A 14,025-nucleotide genomic window follows, 5' to 3' on the forward strand; every position below is an offset into this window, starting at 1 on the left:
ATACCTGACCCAACACATGGCATGACCTGAAGCAGAGCTGCTATAAAAATGTAATTCTCCTTTAACCCCTCCATGTAAATCATCAAAAAGCTTCCCTCCACTGATTTAAACAAATTTGGTCTTTGACCTCTAGAGTCACAATTGGCCTCAACAACTCTTTCAGATGGTTGTAGTATTGACTGTTTGATGTATGTCAACTACCATAAAATGCAATGCTGTTTCACAATAGATCTTCAAACAACGTCACATGTGCCCAAAGTCATGGTAACAGTCTCTTTATTCCAAGTAAATCAATAGCATGAAATACTACAGATTAATGAAATAATGTACTTTGTTGCATCAAGCTTTGACATCTAATGCAGCTGTGATTTGCGGTATTGCTCAACCAGTTGCAACACCTGTCAACGTGCTTCCTATAGAACTTCAAAAGGCTTCCAATAAATACCAAATGCTTGAAAGGGTTCTCATGTGTATAAGTAAGAATTTTTCTGGGTCTGTGAGTTTTGGAACGTAACAACCAGATCAGTGCAATAGTTCATAAACCAATCAATTGCTTAATGATCTTTCTGCAAACATTCAAGTCTGACAATTTGAGATAGCACAGAATACCTGAGAAATTATATTTGTTCACTTTTCTGGGGAAACAAATCTAAAAATATATTGACTATCTTTTAAATAAACTCAAGCTCTAAAATTAAAGCAAGATTTTCAATCAAAAAATATTTTTATAATTTCTTTCAGCATTAAATTTTTTTCAAGGCATTTTCAAGAACTTCTTATATAATGTATAAATATACATGTTTATACATGTAATTAAATATTTATCATTATATAATAATAAATTATATTGTAAATATAAATTACATTATAGAAATAATTTTATAAATAATATTTATATTGAATATATAAACATTACATATATTTATAAACATAAAATGTACAAATATATATTTATATCTTTATACTGAAATAAATTACAATATCTTTTAGCAAACAATATTTATTAAACTGTAATACAGGAGGATATTGTATTGAATAAAGTATTAAAATGTTTTGGTACTTAATAGTTCAAAAAATGGTTTTATTTAATTGAGACCAACTGGCCTCATTGCTTCTTATAAACTTTGCAATATATATTCAGTAAAAAGGAATAAAAATGAACAGATGTTTCTCCTTAAAGAAGGCAGACAAAGATTTTCTTACACAATAAATCAGCTTCTAGTGGATTTCCAGGACATTGCTTCAGGCTATTTAGGTATAAAACGTAAAAAAAAAAGAAAAAGGAAAAAAGATTTACCTCTGTGTGGATCCAAAATTGGTAGAGAAGATTGAACTGAAGATGAACAGCATATACCGAAGGTGGTATGAAGAGGGCCAGGGGAGAGTAGAATATCTGAAAGATTAAAATTTTTAAAAATTTGACATATAATTTCTCAACAAAATATATACTATTACTAATGATTCAACATCTGAGTATATACTGCAGCAAATATACCATATTCTTTAGCAAATTTACCTTATTCTTTATATTTTATTTCCACACAGTAATAAAATTGCAAACATACTGGAGCCAAGTCCACTGGACTTCTATTTCACATTAAATGTTGTCTACTTAAAAATATCACAGGCGGTGTGTTAGTTCCTTAAACTTGAAAAGTTTGGATGTGTTTCCTGGATGGAAAGAGGTCTTTTATATACACACAAAATACTCACTTTTTTTTTAAGTAAAAGAAATGTAGGATCACATGCCTTTATACCTTGACAGCTCCCAACTCTGTCTTATAACCTGGCATTCTTAGTAATAAAATGAAATTATAATAAATGAAAGTGATTTCATATAAAAAGAGGAGAGATACATTTTCACTTTTAAATTTGTTTTTATGTGATTGATGGAGGGGACAAAGGATACATTATCTCCTAATTTTTTTCTAAGTTAGCAAGAAAGAGGCTATGATGCCATAGTGGAAAAAAAATTTAAAGGTTGATGTTTCCAAACAGACGGAAATGCCTCTGCCTTAAAAAAAACAACTTATGCTTAAACTGCAGAACTGGTTAGAATCAACTAATAAGCACAATCTGCTGTGTTCTCCTAATGACTTTGATCCCCTAGAGTGGTTTCATGTTGTAAGAAAAAATCTTATTAAATGAAAAACTAAGCAACCAAATAGAAATAAAAAGAATCTGACTTCTACTTTATATTTTGTGTTTTGTAGAGTTAATATTTCCAAAATTCTTGATATTTTAAAAATATTTCTTTTGACTATCACAATTTTACCTCTAAATTATTTGAAATGTGTTGTTTTTAATTAGGCCAAATATTATTTCAACTGTGTTGAGTAATGATTATCCATTAGAAATTGGACATTTACATAAACTCTTCTAGTTTTTGCTTCTAACCTTAAAACGTGAAAAATCTCAACTGTCATAACAAATGGAATCAGTTTCATTATTTATAAGTGTATTATTAAGCGATAAATTAGATTAGTGAGCAAAAAACAATCCTGGGCTCTTACTCAAGATATTCGCTTTTGAGCCTTCATTCCACTACAGAATTGCTCTGTGATATTCACAAAAGTTTTAAACTTCTCTGGGCTTCAGTTTCCTCAAATGAATTTAAATGAGAAAATCATTTGAAATATAGTCATCCTTTTGGTTCCAAAAGATCTGTTATATTATAATTTGATTTGTTTGAAATATATTAAAATAATTCTCTTACAATAGGTCAATAAAAATACTTAAAACACATATATGACCTATAAGTACTTTGAGTTAAGGAGTATTTTTGAATCTTTGATATATGAATAAAAATGTAAAACAACTTATCTTGGATGTTTAATAAGTTTGGTTTGGTAAGGGAGTGAGTACCAGACGAATATTAGTTCATTATAATTCTCCAAAGTGTGGAAGAATAGTCCTTTGAGATAGTAACAGCTCTTGTGTAAAAGGGAGTTCTATGGACAAATAAGTTGTGAAGTAGTGAATTAAACAAATGAAACTTCTTTACTGCAGAACTTCTCAGAGCCTTTACCATACTAACGTGAACCAAAAGCCTATTAGCCCACCTTACTTTCTTAATGAATTTCCCATATTAGATTTCCTAAAAACACGTTTGATGAAACAATGTCTCAAATCTTACAAATCAGTAAATATAATGATGAACCGACAATTAGAAAATGAATTCAGCATGAATTCTAAAAAATCACATTTCTAATAAGAAACAAATAGGTCAGGGAGTAAGTCACATGAATCACATGAAAGTTAATTTCTTATAAAGAACATAGGATTATAAAAAGAATCTAATAATACAACCAAGGTTCTAATTTCTAAAGTTGAAAACAGCTTAGTAAATGTCACGTGGGTCTGAGAATGACCACTCATTTTCCCTACATCCAAATCTTTGCATTCCGATATCCTCTATAGTTTTTAAAACCAATTTAAATTCTACTTCCATCATAAAGCTTCAAATGATACTAATTTGGCAGAAGAAACTTCTTCCTCAAATTAAACTCTCAGTCCCTGGGTCAGGAGACATTACCAAATATACCCATTTCTATCTTGTATCTAAACCTATGCCATTCTCACCTCAAGGCTCTTTAGCTTTAAATTACACTGTCTACCTCATCTTTTGATAGAAGTCATATATAATAGACTCAAAAAGGAGAGGAATACCCCAGACCTCTGTATGAGGAGAGAGTGAGAATAAGCCTAGAGGTGATCTTAGGCTAATGGATAGAGGACCAATGGGTTTTATTCCATTTATCAAGTGAATGAGGCAGGCAGGGATTGTGTAAGGGAACATCACGAAGCGAGAAACAACATGGCATTTGGGGGAACTGTAAGTAGTTCGGTACTGCTGAAGGTGTTGGAGAATGTGGCAAGAGATTCATTTGGACCATGGGACTCATGGATAGATCTCAGGGAGTCCATGAACTCCCTTGATATCATTACAACAAAGTGTGAGCTTGCCTGCATGAGGGAATGTGCAATTTTTTAAAGAAATAATCTATAGCTTGTGGTGAGTCTGTTGTGAGTCTGTGATTTATTATAGCTAAACAAAAACAAAAACAAAAACAAAAGATGATTCAGACATCAGTCAAAACAGGGAGGAAAGCCTTTAATGACATTCTAAGGAGACTGGATTTATCCTAGGCCATGCAGGCGGAGTTAATGTTTTTCTTTAAGCTTGTAAGAAATATAAAAATGGGTTTGAAATCTATTATTATAGCCCATCGTGCACATTTTACTACAGCAGTAGCCATGGGAATGGAGAGGCAGAATACACACAAGAGATCTAAGGATTTGGTAACTATTTGAACATAGAAGATTAGGGGGGTTTAAGAGTATCTGAAGATACCCAGATTTCTGGCTTGTTTATTGGATGATGTTGCTCACCAAGACAGTGAACAGGAAGAAGAATAGGTTGGGAATTTCAATCTAGGGATTATTGTATTGGAGTTCTTGAGTCATATCCCAAGGAAGCTGCTAAATAAGTAAATATGTTGTGCAAATATCAGTTGATCTGAAAAAAAAATGATATTGGATTTGCAGGTGTGGACCAGTGGAGTGGCAGACCTATAATTGAGACCTCGAGTTTAAGAATCACTCACAGTACATGATGAAATAGAGGGAGGGAATTACTTCTCTCTTTCCCTGAGAACAAGGAAAGAGAGAGGAAATGTTATTACTTGACTAGAAATGTGGATGACCGAGGAGATTTTGTGTGTTTATTTATTTACTTTAATGTGAGAAATATGAATATATTTGTGGTGTATTCGGAAGGAGCCAGTTGGGAGGAAGAGGGACAAATGCCAACAGCAGCTGATCGGACAAAGTCCAAGAGAGGAACTAAGGTAGGAGCAATGCCACCAATCTAAGGACTAGACCTGCTGAAGAGAGGGGAACATTTTCTATAAAACTAGAGGTAAGAAAGTATGTGCACTTGTGAATTTCCAAATCTTAATGAAAATATCCAAACAGAAAATAGAGAGAGGGAAAATGAGAAACACCCACATTTCTCTGTGAAGTTTTAAATATGTTAATTGGCTGACAGAAAGGGGCAGCAATGGAGAAGAGATGGTGAGGAGACTGGAATTCTGGCAAGACTTCTCCCAGGTAGGAAGAAAGCTCATGTTTACAGCTTGCTAAGCAGCATCAATAGCTCAGCTGTGTCTGGAAGCCATACATGGAGGGCCACTAAACTGCCCAGCTGGTGCTGGAGGACACCCATGGTGCTCAGAAATCTGGATGTGGGAGTGAAGTAGGTGGGTGACTGGATTCAAGCATGGCTTGGGGATTTCAGGGCAGATGTAACAGACGGAGGCAGACTGTGTGTTCCAGAGTCATGAAAATTAAGCATCTTAGGTTGAATGAAGTAATAAATGAAGCCATGAGGCATGATAAGCAGAAAAAGCAGGGGTTGAAAGAGAAGAGCTAGGTGCTAGCAAAGTGGTTGAGTTAAATGGATAATTACCTTGAAAGAAATGAAAAATATCCTCTGAGCCCCAAGATTTGTCTACTTTATTTTAATAAAGTAGTTTAACTTTACTAATATCTGCACTTCTATGATTCTCATTTATTTTGATATTACTTTAGAGAAAAATCTGTTTCCTTCAGAATTGAGAAACTAAAGATTTAATAATCAAGTACACCGTACTATACATCTTAAGTCTATCTTTAGTAATGACAGAGAACTAAGTCTTCTGGTTGCAGAGACAAAGTACAGAACTCTATCCTTAAAACACATCTACTTAAATTGTATGTTTGGAATAAGTGCTTGTGTTTCTGCTTAGAAAGTCTTTATCTTTAAGTAATCTAGGCCTATCTTTCTGTTCCCATTTCTATGCTTGTATCCATTTCTCTCTTTCCCCATTCCACTTTCTCATACATTCTATATTTTAAGCATACTCCTACTGTTATGAGTTGAATTGCATCCCCTAAAATATATGTGAGGTTCTAGGTTCCCCAGAACCTCAGAATGTGACCTTATTTGGAAACAGAATCTTTAGGGATGGAATCAAATTAAAGTGAGGTATTTAAAGTGGGCTCTAATTCAATTTATTGGGTTTCTTTTAAAAAGAGGAGATTCAGACCCAGAGACAGACATGCACATAGGAAGAAAGCCATGTGAAGATGAAGGCAGAGATCAGGGTGATGAATCTACAAGCCAAGGGACAGCAAAAATTGCCAGGAAACCACCAAAAGCTAGGAGAGAAACATGACATGGATTCTTTCTCATAGCCCTCAGAAGGAACCTACCCTATTGACACATTAATCTCAGATTTCTAGACTCCAGAACTCTGAGACAGTAAATTTTTGTTGTTCTAAGCCATTCAGTTTTTGGTACTTTATTATGCAGCCCCATAAAGCTAATACACATACCATACATTTTATTTGCCATTCCCTAAATTTATTATATTTTTTCATAATTTTGTGTTTTCATAGACATTCTCCTTCTACATAATGTTCCATTTACAACCTCATCCATGGCAAAATTTTACTCTTCTTACAGATTGGGCTCAAGCATCATTTCTTCTGTGATGCTTCCCTTGACCCACCATGATAATCAGAGCAGACACTTCTCTCTAAAACCTTAACAACTTGTATTACAATAGCTATTGACTTGCTTGAATCCCTCCAAGGAAAGCAACCACCTTAAGAACAGAAGCTCATGTCTTACTTCTCCTTATATCCCCAACCTCTGCCACCATGACTGGCTCCACCAGTCAAGAGTGTATATGGGGGAAAAAAATGACTGGATACCTTTCTCAAAACAAGAGCTGTACATCATTTAAAAGTGACAGTAAGATAATGCTGTTTGATGTAGAGATCTTCACTATGATTTCCCTTATTTATCCTTCATTATAAGGACTACGAATGACTATCAGATTTCTATAAAGAAAAAACATTGAAAATCAGAGAATAATTTTATTTTTACCAAATTTCAAAATTACTTGGTAAGCCACAGAATAATTTCATCTTCTTGATGCATGCTAGAATAAAGGCTCTGAACCTGGTCAAGACAAAACTGGCAGAAGGCTTCATTTATTTAATACGCAGACATGAATTGTGTCTTATTAGCTGTCTTTAAATGGTGGTGAGGGTGGAGCAGGGATACCTTGGAGTTCCTGAGTTAGGTTTTGTGTCTTTACTCCATGGGAGGTTTAAGGCATGCTCTCCTTCTGTGACATAAGAGTTATAAGAATTTTATCCCCAGTGCTTTTGGCTGCATTACATCGAAGGTGTTAGTTTCTTGTGTCTTTATTTATTCACATTTGTCTTAATATAACCCCACCTCTCACATATTGAAAATAGTCTTTGCTTATATGGTTTGGCAGGGAGTACAATGCAATAAAATGATCTGAGATTTCACTAACTGTTCCTCTGCAGTTTTATACGTAATATAAAAATAATATTATGCATGTTAATCATATTCATTATACTTTACAGAATTCCCACACTTGATATTTAAGGTGATCTTCAAAATAACAATGTGAGATGGCAGACTATATATTAATTTCCCAATTTCATGTGCAAAATCACTGAGATTGAAACATTAGTTGATTAGTTCAGAATGGCAAAGCTACTTAACGATCGAGCTAAGACTGAGACTTCTTTATTTCTAGCGAATTGTTCTCTACTTTTTATAAATCTAATCAATATATTTTAAAAATTATTATGCTCAATGATAAGATCATCATATATTTACATATTCTCTAAATTACAGCAATAAAGGTTTTAATATAAATTTTCATAAATTGATGTTATATTTCTTTAATGGTGATTAAAATTTACCTTTTTGGATTGCTAATATATTAGTAAACATATTTTACTATGTTCATTATAATTCCAACCTAGAAAATGAAGTGATTTTAATAATTGAGAGACACTACAGAGCTAAAAAAAAATTACTCAACTCGGCCATTTTAACTAAATCATTAATTTCCTATGCTTTTAGGAAAAATACTCAGCTTACTATTACCCATTCAATAGTTTCATCAATAACAAATATGTTAAAATATATCTATTCCAAAAGGTAAATAATTCACCAATGCTCTAATTTTTGGAGAATCTATTAAATCAAAAATGTTTAAATAAATGACATATTTAAATTATTTTACACATGGCACCATTAACAGTTTCACATTGGCCTTACCCTAATTAACTTAGAAAAATATTCCCTCTGACAAATTTTATAATTATGACTTTATTTTATTTATTTTGTAATGCATATTTATTAAACACTGACTATATCAGATATTTATATATACTAATTATATAGTAGTAAGAAGTAGACAGATTCATGTCTTTTAAAGTTTACAGGCTGGCATGAAAGCCAATAATGCAAAGTAATAAGTAGTATAATAGAGATATGTGTTTTCTGAAACAGAAAACAAAACAAAAAAAAGCAACCTGGGAAAAGTTAGGGATCTGTAGAAGAGGAATGGATTGAATTTTGAAGGATATGACAATCAGAGGTAAAGGGAAAATAATTTTCCAGGCAGAGATAATGTACAGTGAAGTACCAAGGCACTGTAATATAGAAGATTTAGGGAACTGAAAATTAATTGTTAAATTGGAGATGGGGTGACAATGGAGGGTGTGGAAGATGAGATTGGAGAGTGTTGGGACCAGGTTTTGACTAGCTCTGCAAATTATAAGGAATCTATGAGATTCCCTTCTCAAAGTTACAGAGGAATTTAGCTTGTTCAAAGCTGGCCTTCCGGAAAGATCACCATGGGTGAATGAAGGATTAAAAATGGAAAAATAAAGAATTACTTTAGAACAACAGCTATTTAAAATAGCATTAGCTGAATCATTTTTTCTTTATGATACTCTAGGGGTCTCAAGTTTCAATGTCTATTGTTAATGGCTAGTTCTAAGTTTATTTTTCCTAGAGTTATATACAGTGGCTCCAAGTATGAAAATGTAGGTAAGTACATGTAGTTGTGTTTTTGAATAAACTACATATTTTATAATAGTTTAATATTTGCAGAAAAGATGCAAAAATAGCACAAGGAGATCCCACATACCCTTCACTCAGACTCCTGTATTGCTAACATATTACATGCCACATTGCCACAACTAAGAAACCAACATTACTTGGTACATTACTGTTAGCTAAATACCACTAAACTCCACCTCATTTAGATTTCACTAGTTTTTTTTCCTCCTAATGTTCTTTTTCTGTTTTAGGATCTCATCCAGGCTGTAACATTACATTAACTTTATATCCTATAGTCTCCTCTGACCTGTGATAGTTTCTCAGATGATCCTTGTGTTTCATGACCTTTATACTTTTGAGAAGTACTTGTTGGTATTTTGTAGAATGTCCCTCCATTTGGGTTTGATAGATGTCTTTTCTCAAGGTTAGACTGGGGTTAGGGTTTTGGTGACAAAGACCATAGGAGGTGAAAGACCATTCTCATTATATCTTATCAAAGGGTACATGCTATCAAGATCACATTTATATTATGTCTAATCAAAGGGTATTTGTTTCAAAGAAGACATCACTGACGACATTGACTTTGATCTAAGATTGCATTTGCCAAGTTTCTCCACTCTGAAGTCACCCTCCCTACTTTTGTCCCTTTTCCATACTCTTAGTAAAAGACTTACCAAGCACAGGCCACATTCAAAGAGTAGGAGTAAGGGAGGCATTAAGCTGCATTTCTTAGAGAGGAGCAGGATCTACATATATTATTTGTAATTATTTAAGGAAATTTGTCTCTCATTAACTTGCCCCCTTTTATTTATTTATTCCATCATTTATCTACATCAGTATGGACTGATTTCAAAGCTATTTATTTTATACTTTGGTTTACAAGGCTACAGTTGTTCAAATTGCTATTTACAATGCTATTTTGTTGTTCAAATTGTTCCAGATTTTGGCACTCGGAGCTCTTTCAAGTTGGCTTCTGTATTCTTTTGATATATCCCATTCTTTTATTTTTTAAGCACTTCTATAGCTATGTTTTCAATATAAAACTACAACATTCAGGTATTTTAAAGTTGGCAGAAAACAAAATATTAATTCCTACACTGTTATATATTACATAATATCCATGAGTCTAGACACTTTTTATTATTTGCAAAGTTGAGAGACTATCGTGTTTAAGGCATTATATTAATTACGATGTGTGATAAAAGATTGAAGTAGCATGCAAAATGATATATTTAGTATGCAATAAATAAGCCTCACTTAAAATGGCAACTCTTTTTGAATAGGTAATGTTATCTCTAAGCCTAAAACTGGACTAAAAAATGCAAAAAGTATGGTTAGAAATTTTCGAAAGTTGAATTCTTTTACTTTAAATGACAGGTCTGCTATCCTAATTTGCATAGTACTATCAAAGAAAAGCACTCTGAGCTTAATTTTGCTTTTCATTTCACAAATCAATTTTATCTTCAAAGACATGACCCATTTTTTATTTGTTCTAAAATACACTGTTGCCTTAGTAACTACCAAATTACATGCCTGATGAAGCAGTGTTGATGAAAAGAGTCTTACAAAGAGTTGGAAAAAATAAAGAAATCTGATGACTGCTCTTTGATTTTAATGTCTAGAAAGACCTATCAGAGACTGTTAACTACTGCAGAACCTTAAACCATCTATGCTATCTTCAAATAGACCTACAAAAGCTAGAAAAGAATCCAAGCTGATTTATAATCCCCACCTTTTATTTCCCACAATGCAAGTCTTCCCGGTCTGCCCCCTCTCCCCCACCACCCCATCCCTCCCCCAAATTAGCAGCTTATGATGTATTTCCAATGCTCATTTCCTTGTTCAGCATATTTTTCTGTGCCCTTGATGATGATGTGATATAAGACTGCAAAGGAAATTTATTCTTGCAATAGATAGGTGTGAACTCACATTTCTCTTAGATTTTTCACTAATCTGTAACTTTGGATGCATTAACTTAATGACGGAATGACACAAATAAAACCAGGATAAAAATTATGATCAACTGGGAGTGAGAAGTCTAAACTCAATTCCAACCAACGATGTTCAATGCTGCATGATGTAGTGGGTTCCTCTGAGATTTATTTTTTAGCTTCCAAAGTAGATGATTTAAATACGTTATCTCCAAGATTCCTTCTAGTTCTGAAATCTGTGTTGCTCTGATAAAAATTTTTCTTTGACAATTCTTCAGATGATTAATTCACTAACTGCACCGATTTCCTTGGAGCAACTTCAAATACAGCTCTATCCTTAATAGAGCTTTCTCCTCCCAAATGCAATTACTGGAGGTTTGATTTAAATGCATAAATCAGACGAGAATAAAGATTGTTGAGGTCATTATTTTAATCAGTCTGATATTCAGCCTAATTTGGACAGGATAATAAAAGTTTGTATTAGTGAAGCTATTTCTAAAGAAGGGAGGGTATACAGTATCCCTTCTTTCCATTAGGGTCTTGTTCTTCCCTCCATTTACTGGAGCCCTGAACTAGTTTTGAATTGTGTAACAGTGCAGTAAGTAATATTTTTTTCCACATTTAATTATCTAGAATTTCAGCACACGCTATAGGAGATGGAAAAAAATAAGATAATAAATAGATAATAGATAGATAGAAAGACACACAGACAGACACACAGACAGACAGATATTCTTTCTTTTTCATCTATATTGCTCAGAGCTGTGGTATGGATTAAATTTTATGTCTTCAAAACTCACGTGTCAAAATCCTATCCCTAAGACATCAAACTCCAATCCCCTAGTATCTCAGCATGTGACCTTATTTGGAAATAGAATCACACCAGATGTAATTAGTTAAGAGGTGGTCAAAATTGAGTAGGGTGAGCTCCTAATCCAGTATGACTGATGTCTTTTTTTAATAAAGAGAAATTTGGACACAGACACAGAGATACTGCAATTGAAGACTGGAGTTATACTCCCCACAACTAAGGAACTATCAGAACCTAGGAGAGAGAACTAGAACAGCTCTTTCCCTAGAGCCTTCAGAGGGACCATGGCCCTGCCCAAGCCACTTTGATATCAGACACCTGGTCTTCACAACTGTGAGACAGCTCATTTCTGTCACTCTAAGCTACCCAGTTTTTGGTACTTTGTTTGGGCAGCCATAGGAAATTAATCCAAGCTATAACAGGTGTATGGTGTTGGGAGCAGGGGTGAATTTCTTTTAATATCCATTTCAGCAAACGTATTAGTACCATCCTGGTTTATAGACTTTTTGTGCCTATTCTGCTGTTTGTGTTGGAACACATACCAGTCAGTATATTTTTCTATTGGTTATGAGACATCTGGTTTCAAACATGAGGCTTTATCACTTACTATCTGTATAATTAATTAACCTCACTGATTTTCAGTTCTCTGATATTAGTAACACTTGATCTAGCATGCATGGGTTTATTTGTGAGAATCAAATGAAATATCATAAGTGAAAAACAGTATAGAGGCACCTAGAAGAGAATGTAGTACACAGATTAAGATCTGGGATCCTGGAGCCGGGTCGATTGAGTTCACATTCTACCCCTTCCTTTACAAGTTCTGTGTTTGAACTGTGGACTCAGTTTCATCATTTAATAATGAGATTATTATTATCTTAAAGTCATGAAGATCAAATGAGTAAATACAAGAGTTCTTAGAAGATTATCTGACATATGACGTGTACTCAATAAATGGTGTCTAAGAGAAGTATCTTGAAAACTATAAAGACTCATACATGTTAGATTATAATTTATACTTGGTAAATAGCTCATCGATGAATGCACTTACACAATAACTCTGACTTTCTAGCTCAACATGCATTTTAGCAGCAGTATTTTGGATGGTTAAAAGACCTAAAGGGGGACAATCCAGAATGAAGGCTGCTACCAAGTAGATCAGCTTTGCCCAGTGAATTAGAAGAACCTTAGAACTAAAGGCTATTTCTCCTATTCATTAGTCTTAATATTTTAGAGCCAAACTTTTTGTTGAGCATCTCATTAACTGCTCTAATATGTAGATAAAAATAGAAGAGTTTAAGTAGATTTTTCTTAGCTGTGCAAAAATGGGAATTCATTTTTAAAGAACTGCTTTTAAAAGTTTCTAATAAAATCTGTTTGCATATATTTGCATTGAGATACATTGTCTATACATCACTACCCTTACCTGATAGTAAATAAAAAATAACAACTTTCTCACTTTTCTATATGCATCAGGGAGAGTTTTGGGGATCAAATAAAAGGCTATCATTGGAGAGCACCACTTCATGTGTGTCTGCCCTTAAAGAGGAGAAAGAAGCTTTTTAGCAAACACCTTCTATTAGTTTACTCGTAGGAAACAGAAACAGCTGAGACTTTTAAAAAATGAATTATATTATCACATTTATTCAATTTCATACAACTTACCCAGGAAGTATATATTTGGAGGACAGATTGTCTCAGTGCTGTGGATAAGTTATAGTCTTCAAAACTGTGGTGTGTTTGGTGTCCAGCCCACATAATATTAACCTCTGCAAAACACATAATTTGAAATGAGCCATGAGAATAAGAACAAAGTAACTTCCATTTTCAGTTATATATACTGCTCTGTTGAGTGACAAAGAAAATCTGGAACATCTCTGAAAAAGCTAGCTAATATAATTATAATTAAAATAAGCTGCCTCAAATTACTTTTGGAAGCAGGGAGGGTATAAATTAAGAACAAATAAAAAAATTGAAACATAGCCAATAAATATGTATAGTGTATATGATATAATTAAATGCCTCCAGCAAACTGAAATGACTTCCAAAATTTACACTTTGCTAACATATTACAATATGACAGATCATAAAGTTTAACTGGTAATGTTGTAACAATATAGTCAATGGATAGTGATGATTTTTCAGTATGTGATAACACATTTCTAATTAAAGAAGAATACTCTGGTGGGAGAAATTGTGCATAAATTTTGGAATAAAATATTATATAATATTCTTTCCTGATGGCTTTTTAAGACGTTTCAAAATCTGTCTATTGAAATAAGAGGCAAAGCAGAGTAATATTTGACCCTAAGACTTAAGATTCCTTTTTTATTTATGGAAAT

The 14,025-nt window shown here is 33.3% G+C and overlaps 1 protein-coding gene across 5 annotated transcripts in view; it reads right to left on the reverse strand.

Moving 5' to 3' along the window:
• AGMO (alkylglycerol monooxygenase) overlaps positions 1-14,025 on the reverse strand; it is a 287,513-nt gene that overhangs the window by 172,513 nt on the left and 100,975 nt on the right. For all 5 annotated transcript variants that reach the window (XM_039862435.1, XM_039862436.1, XM_039862433.1 and 2 more), the window contains exons 4-5: positions 13,349-13,452; positions 1,298-1,393 (exon numbers count right to left, since the gene is read on the reverse strand). In XM_039862435.1, the coding sequence (XP_039718369.1) occupies positions 1,298-1,393; positions 13,349-13,452 (200 nt within the window). The remainder of the gene's footprint in view (positions 1-1,297; positions 1,394-13,348; positions 13,453-14,025) is intronic.

Source organism: Pteropus medius, unplaced genomic scaffold (genome assembly GCF_902729225.1).
Source record: "Pteropus medius unplaced genomic scaffold, Ma_sr-lr_union100, whole genome shotgun sequence".
NCBI classification, from domain to species: Eukaryota; Metazoa; Chordata; class Mammalia; order Chiroptera; family Pteropodidae; genus Pteropus; species Pteropus medius.